Source organism: Convolutriloba macropyga, chromosome 9 (assembly GCF_964194025.1).
Source record: "Convolutriloba macropyga chromosome 9, txConMacr16.3, whole genome shotgun sequence".
In the NCBI taxonomy this organism is placed as follows: Eukaryota; Metazoa; Xenacoelomorpha; order Acoela; family Convolutidae; genus Convolutriloba; species Convolutriloba macropyga.
Genome location: NC_134476.1, coordinates 32,716,272 through 32,732,137, shown reverse-complemented (window position 1 = coordinate 32,732,137; position 15,866 = coordinate 32,716,272). Strand labels below are relative to the sequence as shown.

Below are 15,866 nucleotides of genomic sequence, written 5' to 3'. Positions count from 1 at the left end.
GTTTTTTTTTACTATGATTATTGTCTGAACAGTGTAAAAAGTGACATGATCATAATCTGTTCATAGTAAAAATACAGACTGAGAATACTCTGATTCAGCGCTGATTTACAATGTTACTATGATCCGGGATAGCTTCACTATTTCTAAGTCTGATGAGTTTTTAAAGTCTATTTCTCATGGATTTTTTTTTCACTCTAATTACTACAAGTACAAAGAAAACTTCATGATGTTCATATTATACGCAGAATTGGTCGAGTACCTCAGAAATTTGCTCTTAATTTAAACAAGAAAGGCATAGTAGGTGTTATGATCAGTGTTATGGTCATAGTAAAAATGATGATGATGGTTTCATGACTCAGTGCTGAAATATCATGAGACTCAGAACCGGATATATTAAGTCATATTTATATCTATATGATGTCAAATTTTCTCACGCACAGAGATGCCAGAAAGTACCAATCAGCAATAAGTATTTTTTAAACCACTATAAGTAATTAGACTTTTAGGCAATGGTATGTACCAGTTCAACTTCTTTTCACCTCGGATTCATTAAAACCAGCCATAATTTAACACTGTATGATTCCATCTTGCTCTCACCGCAAAGTTTCCACCCAAAAAACCTTTCCGGCTTCCCCTAATTTTGATTTAAAAAGGTGAAAAGGCCGCATCTTATTTATCAGTTATGTTTTTTAAAATTTTTGGCTAATTAAAATGTTGCTAACATGAATCATGGAAAACAGCAATTGGCAGCATATATCTACTCGTTTAAAAAGCTCTACAGTTAGTAATGCGAGCTCATGTACCCCGTGAGGAACATAGCTTCCAGTCTGTTGATGGAGTTGATTTGTGTGGTTATGGTAGTGATGCAAATTGGACGTCTGAAGAGACGAAGACCTGCCCGAGTTGCCATGGAGATAGCCCAAGACAGTCGAAGCTACATTGGCTGCGTTTGTCGGAGGCAACTGGACGCTGTATGAGTTGCCAACTACCCTATGGCAACTTCCACATGCGATAGACGGAACTCCGCCTCCGATTCCGCCAAGTCCGATGCCGGTTGATGCGGTTGCACTTGTGCCACCTCCGCTCGTTGAGGTCGCGGATTCTAATTCTTCAATTTTGGATATAAACATTTATGTGGTACTTACGGAAAGGAAGACGTGACTTACCGTTGGATTAGAGACAAAAATAGTAATCAGCTTGTGCGTATGATTGAAAAAGAGAACAATTCAGTAGGCTGGTCTGTCTGATTTATATCTCACTTATACAAGTTGAGAAGCAAATAAGGGGAAAAGTTAGTTAGTGGAACAAAATTATCTAGTCTAGTTAAAGTCTAGTTAAAGATTTCAAAGAACATAAACTGCTTTGCTAATTATAAACTACAATGCACTAACTAAGAGTGTAAATGACAGAGATTTTACTTAAATGCAATATTTTTTTAATCTGCGGTGATTCAAGAGTTTCAAGAAATTCAGTTGATTAAAAATGATGTAATCTTTGGCAAAAAATGGGTGTCAGAACAGATGCGCAAGAGCTAAAATGTTAAAAGCAGTCACGTGTAGCGAATTTTCCAATGATTATTTCTAGTAAACCTTAACATTATTTTTGGATCTGATTATTTTTCAAACAAAAACAAAATATTTAATTTTGCTCCAATGGAACCAAGTTCTCATTTGAAATCCATCATACCCCAACTACGAAAGATGAAAATCCGCAAAAAATGAGATGAAATTTGATGCAAAACCGTAAGCTACAGGGTATCGATATTTCTGTTTGTACTGTCTGAATATTTTTTCTCTAGTTACTTCTGACACTTTAATTTATAAGATTTAATAACATATTTCCCTAGCAGCTCTGGAAATCCGAGTGAGGTGTTTTTAACAAAAGTGTAAAAATATTAATTGCGTCAACCGAAAAATTTAGACCGTATGCTGTATATTTGTACGCTCATTTACAAATGTATGAGAGATACGCTGTTGCAATGATCTCAACTAAAAAAAAACACAAGACCCAGGTTGGGGTCCAGACCATAATGGATTCTGATCAGACCGTCACAGAAAAAAGCGACTCAGACTAAATTGTCCTCTGATTATAGACTATTAAGCGCTCGAAGCGTCGCGTGCGCTTCTCTGATCAGACTATTGTGTGCTAGAAATCGCCTCTGATCAGACTAAAATGCGTTCGAAATAGTCTGATCAGAGATTGATTTGTACATGAACAAATCTCTGAAAACCGCTATAATATATTCCTGTCATGGAAACTAATGTTTTCAACCATATATTAAACTACCGAAAAGCCAATTCTCCATGTATTGCTAATGAAAAGCAAACCCAAGTGCCGAAATAATGTTTATTGAGTATGCCATTACTTCAAATTTTAACTGAATATTTCAACTTAGAGAGCTTTGCATAAAAACGTCTTGATCTACAGTGGTTCCAAATATTCTCATGAGGATACCGGTTGTTGCTCTTAGCTGGACCTCTTGGGTCAGATCGACCCCGCCAGACTCTCAATGGGGTTCTGATCAGAATGCTGCTGTTTTGTTGACTCGTAGCAGAGACAACATCTGTCAGTAAAAGAAAACAACAAAAATTTGAAAAAAAATCGCTTGACGGCCTCTGATCAGAATAATGTGCAGTGGAATCGGCCTCTGATCAGACCAGTGTAAGCTCGAAACTGACTCTGATCAGACTCTCCAAGACCGAAGTGACCTCTCATTAGACAAGTTCTGCACCATTGTCGAGACAAAAGTGCGCTCGAAGCCATTTCCAGACCATGTAATTCGAGCGCAACGAGAACATGTGTGCACTCGAAGATGTTCTAATTGAAGCTCAATTCGGCCTGGTCACCTCAACCTGGAGGGGTGATCAATTTTGTCCATAAATCGGTACTACCTCTCAGGAAATACATTGTGATAATATTCCTAAGTGCATCGATTAGGCCTATTCAATACCAAAGAAGGTTTGTACTCTAAATCCAAGAAAACCAACACGCCCAATATTCAGTTTATCGAGTGTGCTGAGTAAAAACTATTTTAATCGCTTTCTCGTGGCAGCGGCGTTACATGTTGTTTAGTACGTCCATTGATTTCAAAAATTGCCCATTTTTTGGGAGAACAAGTTTGATGCGTGCTTTTAAAATTCAGTCTGACCTTGTTCCTCCTGGTCAGCGTTGTTCTGGTTCATGTTGATCTCAAATGAGGCGTCGTGAGTGATTGCAACCTGGGACAGTCTGAATTTTTCTCTCCCTTCTCTCGTCTTCTCCTCCTCAGCACGTCTGATCTTCTTATTATGTTCCTCTCTCTGGTGACTGCGGGTGGTGGCACCGCCAAGGGCAGCGAATGATCGTTGCTATGGAGACAAGTGAAGCCAATTAGATCAGTCAAAAACTGGGAGGGGGTCTCATTTAGAAAGGCATTCTCTTGATTTGCCGATTTTGATGACAAAGATTTTAGTAAAATCTTTCTCGACCTTTTTAAGGACCTTTTTAAATGGAATTCTGTTTAAGTTACAACAAAATTGTAAATAGATATGCTAGAGCAAAACGTAAACCTTTGAACCATTCCAATACCGCAAAAGATTCTTATCAAGAATTTGAGCGGCTTGAACATGATGGCGAAATTAATTTTGTTAAGGTCATTGTCCAGGCTAAAAATGGCTGATCAGATTTTCCTACGATATATCATCAGACCATTTTCCAGATTTTATCTTCCGATCAGGCGGTCCTTTACCAACTTGACCTCCGATTAGACTTCCGTTAAACAATTTTTCCTTCAGACCTTCGTCCGACAGTGCTCTTCTGTGACAAAGTCATTTGGAGCAGACTTTAGCCTCCGTTTTTGAGCTGAATGGTCTTATTAGAGGTCTTTTTAACAACCAGGTTAGTGTAGAGATGTTGTTTTCGCCAATGTTTGCTGTTTAATTTGATGTTCTGTCACTCACAAAACAAAGAAATGACACAAACTCAAGAGGAGCTTTTCGAGGTTATAACATACCCTTGTTTTGTCTTCTGATATCGCCTCTTCGGTTTTGTCTCTCAAGTGGGGCGTCCAGGGTGGGTCAACAACTGGTAGGGAGATGGGAGGGGTGCCGAACTGGGGAGAGGGCTGAGTGAAGTCTATGGAGGGAGGGGGCACTTTGATTGTGTGGACCGCTGCGTCTTCCAACTGAGGCCACACTTGGTATCTGTAGCGCCACAGTACTCCAAACCTGCACAACACGGCAAAACATGGTAACAGTAATATGAGATATTTTCTTGAGTTAACTCTTTATATAGAATTGACGCAAGCCTGTCAAAATTTTAGCCACAGTTTTAATAGATGTCATTTTTTTCAGAATATGACCTAATTATTTTTAAAAAATTTCATTCAAGATCAGCATATTGCGTCACATTTTAAATAATTATCTCATCAGTAAAGTAATAGCAGACATACCCTGTTTTATTGTTCCGACCCCATCATATGGGGGGGAGGAACTATATACTCAAATGGGTTTTTTTTTGTTCAGTGAATTTTCGCCGATCGATATATTCATCGTAGAAACTTATGAGTGGTATCATTAAAAAGCCCGTCCAGCGTAGATTATAGAATTAAAAAGATTTTTTCGAAATTCATTTTTTACAGGGAGTTATCGAGCTCCAAAATTTTGTGATCATTCTGGCGTTTTTGTTCACTTTTACAGTTTTTTTTCACTTTTCCGATAAAAGCATGTGTCATATCATTGAAAAGCCCTTTGAAATAGATTATATAAGTTTTTTTTGAAAAATCCCTGATCAGGTAATATATTTTTTTAGTTATCATATTGACATTTTCGTGGTGTCAAAGTGTATTTCTGATGTTGGTTTTAGATTTTCGGTTTTTGGATAGCAAATTACCGTGTAAAAATATTCACTGCGCCTAGGGTAGAATGATACCAATTTCGTAAAACCTTCGAAACAGAATAGATTCAAAAATTTCTAATTTCTGTCTGGAAAAGGCAAAAACAAAATTTTTGGTTTTTGCCAGTTAAGGTTATTAAAAAATTATTAAAAGGCTTTAGAAAGTTAAATTTAAAAAAGTTATGTCACCCTGATTTGGGGTTTTTGAACAATAAAGTTCGAAAACACCAAATCAGATTGACAAAACCTTTCTAAATTTAAATTTCAAGAACTAGCAGATTTGGATCTAGTCTATCCCCCACCAAAGTGGGTATCTATTTTTACGCCGCCCCACGCCTACGTGCTGTTGTTTTGCACAGTGATACGCTGCATCAGGACTCTTGAATTGTAAATGGTAGTAATGAAAAAAAGATAGGGGGCGGCGGAGCAGAACAGATCCCATAATTTTTTCCCCTTGTCTAAAAAACAGGGGTCTTCCAATTATAGGACCCCCCCCCCACCTCAACTTAGTGGTCAGATAACCTATAGCCCCCCCCAGTCATAGTAATTATACAATAATGGGGGCTAAAATTTCATGGGGGATATAATGGGAAAGACCGAAATATAGATCTGCACAACTTTAGTTCATATGTAGTTGAAACCTATTCAATAAATGGTCTTTCACATTATAACCCCCTGCAATTATAGCTCCCCATTATGGTATATTTACCATGACTGGGGGTTATAAGTTATATAACCACTAAACTGGGGGGGGGTTATAATGGGTAAGACCCCATTATTGAGCCTGTTTCAACTAAAAATTTATAAAAAAATGTGTCGGTCTATCTTTTAGATATGGGGGGAGAATTATGGGATCTATTTCCCCCGCCCTCCGTACCTTGTTTCTTATTACTACGTTTTACAATTCATGTGTTGTGATGCAGAGTATTACTGTGCAAAACATTAGCATGTAGGCGTGGGGTGGCGTAAAAGTTACGGGTCGTTCCCATTATAGACCCCCCATGAAATTTTAGCCCCCATTATGGTATAATTACCATGATGGGGGCTATAGGTTATCTGACAACTAAGCTGGTGGGGGCTATATTGGGAAAGACCCAAAGTTACATACCCACTTTGCTGGGGGGGATAGATTGGTTCCAAAACTGATGGTTGCAATAATAGCTTTGACCTCATTCTGATGGTGATAATTAAAATGGGAGTAAATTGTATTGTGTTTGCAGAAATCAAACGTGCGTTCAAATCATCAAAAAAGTTGTGATTTTTGGCAGAGTTGTTTTGCTGCTGATGATTTCGCGCCAAGTCAAAAATTGCAGCGACAAAGAATTTTTTGCTCATCTCAATCTATAGAAGTCAACAGAAGTTATATTGTTGGGAAAAAAGTCGGTGTCCCCAAAGTACTAAATATCATCCCCCCCCAAAAAAAAACATACATACACAAAAACACACACATACCCAACACACACACACACACACACACACACACACACACACACACACACACACACACACAATCATGTATGCGTGGAGGGCGTTCGAAGTGGTTGGGGGGGGGGGGGGTCGGAACATAATGTGCTGTGCACATTATCACGATTCGCCTTGTAAACATATACTCTTGCAAAAGAGTAAAGTATATAAAGCTAAGCAATAAGAATAATGGTATTGAGAGTTTGCACATAATGCTCCAGCGCCTCCAACTAAAATTTAATTTTAAAAAATTAACTTTATTATAACTTGTTATATATTTTTATATAAATTGTTATATTTGAGAAATAATGCTAACCTTAGGAGTGCTTGTATTCGGATGGATGCGTCATCACTCCCCAGTTGAGATTTGAGCAGATCGAACACTGCATCATGGCTCTTAACTCCCGAAATAAGAAACAGAGCAGCTGAAATCACACAAACAAACGGACAAGTTAATGAAAAACACATAAGGAACGTTAAGTAGCATAGTTGCATTGTGCGAAGGAGCCTTTGAAAAAACAATGTCGAGTCAGCGCCCCCCTTCAATGAATTTTTATAGTATTGGATATTTTGGTATTGGGTATTTTGTCCTGACAACACTTCGGAGCATTTGGTCGCTTGCCCTTCTTCCATTCAATAAAACGTATCTTAATGCTATTTACGATAACTGTTCTACTTTTATTCGCTTTGAAGTGGGATTAACAACTGCCTTAATAGGATTAATTTAAAAACAATTCGCAACCTATGAGAATTCGGAAGTTATTTTTATTAATAGGACAGAAATTCTTGTTTAAAAAAACAAATTCAACGACAGACCCAATATGCTCAAAGAGCACTCTATATAGGACATGAGGCGACAAAATTGTGGAATTGGGCGACCAATGAGTGGACGTAGGTTATTCAAAAAATGGTTATAAGTACAAAACGGACCAAATGGTCCATTTCAGTTTTAGTAGGTGCGCTAGAGCGGCATGACTCAACATTATCCTCACCTGCAGATGATGCGAGTTGCAAGTTTGAGTCCATCAACAATTGCCAAGAAGCGGGTATGATCTGGAAGTAGATTTGTCTGGGCAGAAAAGCAGCAGTTTTGCACATCACTACGAATGGCAAGTGCATCAAACTGTGCGCCTGTTTCTTCAGGAATCCTGTCATTAGCAAGTTCTCCTCTACAACCGAACCGTCTGATAATGTTGCTCCTTTTCCATGGTCGTCAGCCGACTCCTAAAATATTTCAAAAATGCGAAAGCTATGCAAAGGAAATATGACGTGAGCAAAAGAACAAAATCCTGGTGCACAATTCATAAAGTTTGATATCAATGCGCTAATAGAATGGAATTTTTTTAAAAAGGAATTTTTAAAAAACTTTTCTTTTCTTGAAGTTTACTTTTTTCGTTTGACACAATTTGTGGCTGAATTATACGGCGTGCACGAAAAAAAAATTGACGTATGCAATATAGAATCCAATCAGAAGATTTACAGTTTGCTTTTATTCCTAGATATCAAATTTGTACATAATTGATCCAAAAGACCTGGAAAGCGTTCATGATCACATTGTGGGTTCCCAAATCATTTCCAGAACCACCCAGATCTGCCGGTCCATGGACTGTGCTGTTATGGCGATCATGAGTCGAAGATCCCCAGGATGTCTTGAAGGGATTGTTGGATGTGCTTCCAGTACTGGCCGCGAACAGGGATCCGGCAGTGAATGAAGCGGATGCCGAGGAGTGATGCCGTCGGAAATGGGGCAAAGAGCCGCTCACGTAACTCTACAGAAATAATTGTTAGGTTATTACGGTGTAGTTATACTGCTGGTCCGTACATTAGATACTTAAACGACGGGGTTAATCGCGGGACCACATGTATAACCTGAGAGTTCAACCCCTAGTTCTACTCTTGGTAAATAGTTAAGTATTAAAGAAAGTTAAATGCAAATATGAATTAATAAGTTATGTTAAACAGCATCAAATATGAACCGAGCATGAAGGGATAGAATAGTTAAGTTATTAAGAGTGAGATAGTACAAGTTAGCACAGGTTGAAATATTCTAAGTTAACTTGTAACTTAGATAGAATTTAAGAGATGTTAAATTATAACTTAGAGTAGTTAAGTTGAACTTACCTGATTTCCAAATTTGTGCTAAGTTAATATTTTATGACTAGAGAGTTCTTAGTTAAGAACAAGTCACAAAATATTCTAAGTTAGAAAAATATCTCAAGTAAGCTGAGATTGAGCAAGGGAGCAATACGGGAGTATGATTTTAAATCAGAAGTTATCAGGGACCAAAAAGTGTTGGTGGTTCAGCGTGCAAGCTCCTTTTATACTTGCGGACACGTGGTTATCTAGTATCCTATTGGATAGAGATAACGAGTGTCGACAGAGTTACCAAGGTTAACTTGGTGTTATCTGTGTGGCGTGATAATATCCGTCATAGTATTCTCAGTTTTAGTTAGTGATCTTAAAATAGTAGCTTATTCAAAACTACTTAGTAATTTGTTCACACGTTAAAATGGACTTTGTCCAAATCAAGGTTGTGCTTCACGCACTATAACGTAAATTCTCAAAATAGCACTAAGATTATCAAATAGTGTTACTGAGTGTAGCACACTTCAGTACATCCCATCCCGGTCCATAGGTATTAAATCAAAACATCAAATTTTACATAATCGAATAAATTATTTAGCTTAATTTATAATAATTAAGCATTTAAGGTTTGTGAGGTAGATTACTTGGTTAAAGTTCTAAAGTTCATCGTAGCTTCTTGTTTCTGAGTTCTCTCTTGAAGAAGGGTTGACGATGTCCTAAGATACAGGGCTGTACAAAATAATAGATCCAATTTTTTTGGCTGGTCGTTATAATAGACCTTTTGAAGTTTTTCTATAAAATTGTGCTGCTAGTACATCTGACGTTGAATAATAGAATAATATAAGTTGAAGAATATACTGGTTAAGTTAATGGTCTGTAATGACAAGCGAGGTAAATGAATAGGGAAATTAAAATTACTGCGCACAACACCATAAAGGCTAGAGTTGCCGCAATGACTCCCCAAATAAAGAATTCCGTTTCGTAATTCATCTTTATTTGAGTATTGTTGAAGAATAAATCAATTGAAGTAAGCTTTGTAGCTATAGTTTAAGGAATTAATATTTAGACTTAGTTGATCATTATGAATTAGCTTTAAGAAATAATTAATCTTGCTTTTTGTCATCAGTTCAAAATAAATAACAATTTCTTTTTGTTCAAAGTTTTCAAGAAATAAAATGACTTCGCATTGAAATTCAGAGTAATATAATTCGGAGATCCTGAAAACTTTATCGTTAAAAATAATCTGTTTAGAAAAGTTAACCCAAGCGGATTCAACATGATCAGAGAGTTGACAATAGTCTTTAAACCATTCGATATCAACACCTCCTTCAAAATATGTGTTCATTTTGAATAATGCAGTAATTCAATTTTAATGTCAATGGGGAGAATGGAAGACCCATTAATTTTTGAAAGGAATTGACAGGAAAAACTATAAATGGCGGATGGCGATGAATGAAAACCTGTTAAAGAAAGGTTGTAATATCTCTATATCAGTGATCACCAAAAGACTAACATATTAATTGAAATAAGTGAGCGGTTGAAAGTTTAGATTATTGATGTTAAGAATTTCTTCTGTATGAATAAGCTTTAGAATTTCAAATAAATCGTACTCAGGAACTTGATGAAAATAAACTACAATTTTATTGGAATTGTTATCTTGCAAGAATAAGATAATCTCTTGTAACTCAAATGTCCAATGAACTGACAATGGTGTATAGAATTTATTTCCAACTAAGAATGTTTTCGAAGTTTTAATAACTTGCGATTGAATAAATTCAGCGAGATCACAATATGTTTTGAAATATTTAACGTCTACTGAAAGGTTGTAAGACATTAAATAAATTATGGATTTCGATGGAACAATTGAATGATGATAAAAAGCTATCGGTAAGGATAAAGAATAGATTTTATTAGAGAAGCGAGAATCTGCAATCTAAAGATAAGAATGGACTCCTTGTTTACAATAAATTGCGCTAAGTGTAATCATTGAAGATTGTTTCGATGAAGATTGAAGAAATGCGGATTACTTTACTTGATGTAAGTAATGTAATAAAGGAGAGTAAGGTAATCAAAATGGCTAATAATTAGGCGTTTGAACTAACGAATAATTTTCCTCACCGCGGGAGAAAGAAGAAGAAGTAATGAAGGAAGTACTGAACATCAACAACCACAAATTTATCTATTCCATTCCGTGAGTGCTCAACGTGATGAGCGGAGGATGTGGAGTTGATGCTTCAGATTTGCGATCTCCAGTTGGAGCTCAGTAATCCGTTGTTCGAGCTGTTGAGAGCGTTGTCTTTCTGTTAGAAAGTTTTGCTGTACCTGATAAGTGAAGGTATCAAGCTGAGGAGTGAGGTTTGCTGTAATATTATCAAACGGGACTTGTATTGTTTGTCCTTGAAGGTTGTGATTAGTTAGTAGATAAGAATTTTTGTTCGACAAATAACCAATGAGATTGAACCTATTGATGTTGGGTTGCAACTGGTAGATTAAATTTGTATCGTAGTTCGGGTGTCCACTAAAACCGGGGGTTTTAGCTTGTATCTCAGCTTGATGTTGTTTTTGTAGGCGGTCTTGCAGGGGGGTAGTTGTGTAATGATGAAGATTAAGAAAGTTTGGTCGTGACGATTGAGTAGTTGTAGTGTTTGCTAAGACATTGGGTACCGTACTGTTTGTCTTGGGTATATTTACTTCTAGCGGTGTCGCTGGGTTGAATGTCTCTCTAATGAATTGTTTACGTGGTTGTTTCTTTGCAATTGTATCTGCAGTTTTAGTTCTCTTCTTGGATGATGTAACCGTCGTTGATGAATTTGCACTAGTTGCTTGAGTTTGTACTGCTGAAATCTTGATAGCTGAGAGAAAGGTTGTAGATGGGGTAACGTGAGTTGTGGGTTGTACTAGTCTGTCGAGTTGTTTAACTCCAGATTGAGGTTTAGAAGTTGATTGTGTATTGTATTCGGGCCAACCACTTGAAGGTTCTTTCTGAAAGACTGGTATCAGTTCGTTAGGGATTGAAGAAAGTTCCTGAAATATCAAGTATTCTCTACTCTTATTCTATTCTAAGAGTATATTTTTTGAAGTTATTTTGCAAGTATTCTCTTTTTCTTATTTTTTTGTATTCTCTTTTAAAGTAAATCAGTAGTATTTTTGACGTCAGTCTGTATTATCATCATATAGTTTGATGATATTAAAGTAATAGAGGAATTAATCCTATACTGGAGACGTAGGAACGTTGTGATCGTTTCTATTTTCGTCTTTATTATTCTCATCATGTAGGTTTGGGTAACCACTTTTATTCTCATGTCTTATAGCTTGTAAGCCTGTATTCTCTGTATAAGGTGGAGTTTGAATAACTCTGGTTGTATCTTCAGATTTTGGAACACGCATCGTCCTTTCTCTATTTTTATCAGTATTATCATTCTCTGAGTTAGTTGCTAGATAGATAGAATTCAGAATTGGAGCTGACATTAAATCAAATGTGGCAGCAAAGAGTGCTTTACCAAAATGAATAGATGCATCTGTAATTTTGTTAATTTGCATTGCTCGAATTAAGCATAAGACTATGTCGATGAGTAGCTTAATGAATAAGAAAGCGGCAAAGAATATTCCGCATCGCTCAATTATATATTGTATTTTACCAAAGGTTTCAACAAATTGATTATTAAAGAAGTCCGGTGAAATGAATGAATCTAGATAAATAGTTCTAGAGTTATAATAATTCGTGCCTGAAATATTTGAAAATGATTCTCTGCTATCTATTAATGACTTAGTAAAGTGTTTGAGAACTCCTTTCATATTGGAGTTGAAAGTTATTGAATTGCAGAAAGACATCATTTCTTTTTATGTGTAGATAGAAGCATAAATACTTGCAGTAATAACATTCGCAATTTGTTGAATAACTATGTGTGGTTTGAAGAGTGCAGGTCCTCTTACTTTTGTGATTTGTGGGGTTAGCTCAACCCATGAATTATCATCGTCAACATCTAGTTGAAATAAGTTTGAATGTTTATCAGAGCACAATTGTTCTTCGGCTTCAGTGAAAGTTTTTCTAGAAATCGGATCAACGAAATGAATTTCATCTTCATAAAGAATTGGTATTCGATTATAGCACTTATTAAGAATCTGTAAGGGTGAATGAAATTCAGGACAATTATAGAGCCAGGCAACATTGCCATTTGTTTTAAGAAACATAGATCCGTTTCTTGTTAAAGTATTTCCAGCTAAACGCGGATTTTCATGAGAAATCATTAAAGTGTTAAGAATTGTTGAGCGCTCTAATTCACAGTCATTCCTTAATAGCTCTAGAGTAGAAGTTTGAAGTTGCCGAAGATTATTAAAGTGCAAATAGTCAATTTTTGTTCCAAGATGTGCTTCGAAATCAATATTTTCATAAACTTGAGAATATGTTGTATCAACTGTTTTATTGTCACTGGAATAGAATTTATTTTTCAAAGTTATAGCACCACTATCGGGTTTAAATTTGTGAATGGGTTCGCCAGTGTTCATATCAAATCCGTCACGAACACTAATGTATAGAGAATCATATGGCGTAGGATATACTATTCGTGGATGACTACATAAAGACTGTGGTTTATTATAAACTTGGAACATAAAGCTTCGAAATCTGACTGAGCTGAAGTAAATTTAGGATCCTTTACTATGTAGAATTTGTCATTAGCTTTAATCATTTGAGCGTCAAAAGTGCGAATTATAGTAAAAAGACAATTATTGGGTTCATCCCAAGTGTATGCAAATGGATCAGTAGATGTAGAATCGCAGCCTCCGGCTGATAAAGGACAAGGTAGAGGTATATTTTGCCAGTTATTAACTGTGCCATCTCTAAGGTTTACATTCAGGCTAACATTTTGCATATATGTTTCATAAGTGTAATGCGTAATCCAACTTCGGGAGTTACATTCATTGTTTCCAGTTCCAACATCGCCTGAGTTAAAGTTTGAGAATAAAGATTTGTCAAATTCGAATTCTACTGATTTAGAAGAAGAGGAAAGTTTTATCTTTTTTCTTTCCTTTGCAAGTTTGCATTTCTGAGCATCAAGCTTAACTGAAGTAGTAATAGTATTATGTCTGGCATCTATGCCGCTAGAGTCAAAAGAATCGCAAAACCAACGTATTTGCTGTTGGGTTGCTTTACACATAGTTGCTTCTAGCTTAACTTTATAATTTCTTTGGTAGAGAGTGACTCGTGCTTGATTAGTGCTAATTTTATCAGGGCGAATTTCGCAAGGTGCTACTTTGTTGAGAGAATACATCTGGTTTGAAATCATTTTTGAGCAATCAAAGTGGTTAACATGAAGGTTAGGAGCTGTGTTTTCATAGATACTCATCTTTTCAATTGGTCTGGCGTCAGTGAAAGACGTTAAGAGTAATAATGCAAGAAATATAATAAAGATCAAATATTTTGTTTAGCAAGCAGTTATAACGCAGAGAAGTGCAAGAGGTATTATAGCAATAAGTTTAAGAAACTGAACAGAACGAATTTGGTTTCCTATGTAAGTAATAAAATATTCTACTTTTGAAAGAAGCGCTTTCTTATCAGTAAGTTTCTCTTTAAAGAACTGGTCTTTAATCAGTGATAGTGGCATATGGACGTTACGTTTTGACCAAATTAATAGCTTTTCAGGAGGCCCTAGTAATTTAAGGTACGGAATTTCTTCAGGTAGACAATTATCTCTACTTACGACACATTCTATGAAGTGTGGATGAGAATCGTTATATTCAACTAGGAGTTTTAATTCTGCAATATGCTGAGCAATTTCAGATTCAATATCAGTTCTTACAGGTAGGAACAGAGTTAAGCAAAGTAATATAAAAATAAACATTTTGTAACTTACGTTTATTACTTCGTCTATTGCTGGTGATTTCTTGATTTCTCCGTCTTCCATTTAATAAACGAAGACAGTATAAGGTGAGTCTAACAAATTCAAGTTAATATTATCCGTGAAAGTAATCTGATATTTTAGCTCGTGAACGTGAGCAGGATTATAGGGTAACCAAATTATGACAAATTTTGCGTTATTTTCTGATGTTACGAAGAATGCAACTGTTCTCTGTTGATTAGAAACAAAACACTTGTCAAGTGTTACAGTTTTATTTCCAAATTTCAATATTTTCTGTAGGAGGAATATTCTAATATACGATTGCGGGTCGAATGCAAGGGCAGTAAGAACTTGTGTTTCAGGGGAAGATGGTAACATAGATTAAGGGTCTACCGTAAAGGGAGCTTCGATGATATCAAGGTCTATTTCGTCTCTGTTGTTCAATTGGAAATGAAAGCGTTCAATATGTTCTGGTTTGTTAGGGGTCCAACAAACAATTATTTCTAAGTTTACAAACTGGTCTTTAACGAAGAAAATAACAATGTTTTCTTTATATGAAATATATGATCGATCAATTTTTGCTGACTTGTTATTATATTTCAGATTTTTATGCGGGATGTTATAAGGACTGTAGGAAGTTGAGAAAATTGTTCTTGAAGCTATAGCCCAATAATCGTTTAGCGGAATATTCATTGATCAGTTGGTGGTTCTAAAACCAAACAAGGGACATTTAAAATGTCTAAGTCAACTAGGCTTGAAGAATGAATTTGGAGTAATAGACTGTTAAGTTGTTGAGGATTGTATTTTCCCCAGAAGACAGCAATAGGGTCTTTGTTAGAGTTAGTAGCAAAGAATACTACAGTTCTTACTTCGTTAGAAATTTGACAACTGGTTAAGGTGTTAAACTCACTATTAAATTTCAGCTTTTGATTTGCTTTAATCGAAACTTTCACAAGTGTATCAGGGTTGATAGAAAGAGAAATAAGAAAACTGTTTTGGTCGAATGAGACTTCGGTCATATATTAGGATTGATTGTCTTTACGGTGTTGGTGTTTTGTGGTGTGTTTAACTGGTGATGAAAGTGTTTAGTGTAGGTAGTGTTTGTCGGGATTTAGAAACTTTCTGAATTGTCAGTCTCTAAAGAGTTATGAACTCCTGCTATAGTTAGTGACTGAGAATTGAATTGAGAATCAATATTGAACTGAGATACCTGATATATGTGTTGTGAAGATGTTTTGTGACAAGTATTTGCAGGTCACAAATTGAGATGCTTGAAAACTTTGCTAAGTTTTCTAAGTTTATCAGTTGAAAGGGGCAAAATGTGAAAGATATAATTTGGGACAGAGAGAAGGAGAGAGAGAGAGAGAGAGAGAGAGAGAGAGAGAGAGAGTTAGAGCTGAATTTAAGAGCGAAAGAAGTAATTGATTTCAGAAGGTAACTGAGAAAAGTGATTTTGAATTTGGGTAAGGCTCTTAAATAGTGGTTTTCAGGGTTAAGTTACCAAAATATGTGTGCTCATTTCTGATTGGCCAATCACTAGCCGTGACTAGTACCATATAGCATGGTGTTAAACTGTGATATGATTGAAATGTTGCGCTAAGTTCTCTA

General features: G+C 36.1%; 2 protein-coding genes across 2 annotated transcripts in view; one reads left to right on the top strand and one right to left on the bottom strand.

Moving 5' to 3' along the window:
• LOC142345738 (tetraspanin-3-like) overlaps positions 1 to 15,866 on the top strand; it is a 550,337-nt gene that overhangs the window by 207,316 nt on the left and 327,155 nt on the right. The gene's annotated exons all lie outside the window — the stretch shown is intronic.
• Positions 1 to 15,866, bottom strand: part of LOC142346187 (protein unc-80 homolog) — a 151,187-nt gene that overhangs the window by 60,288 nt on the left and 75,033 nt on the right. The window contains exons 26-31 of the mRNA XM_075398696.1: positions 7,869 to 8,105; positions 7,329 to 7,560; positions 6,653 to 6,761; positions 3,992 to 4,205; positions 3,149 to 3,347; positions 696 to 1,108 (exon numbers count right to left, since the gene is read on the bottom strand). Coding sequence (XP_075254811.1) covers positions 696 to 1,108; positions 3,149 to 3,347; positions 3,992 to 4,205; positions 6,653 to 6,761; positions 7,329 to 7,560; positions 7,869 to 8,105 — 1,404 coding nt within the window. The remainder of the gene's footprint in view (positions 1 to 695; positions 1,109 to 3,148; positions 3,348 to 3,991; positions 4,206 to 6,652; positions 6,762 to 7,328; positions 7,561 to 7,868; positions 8,106 to 15,866) is intronic.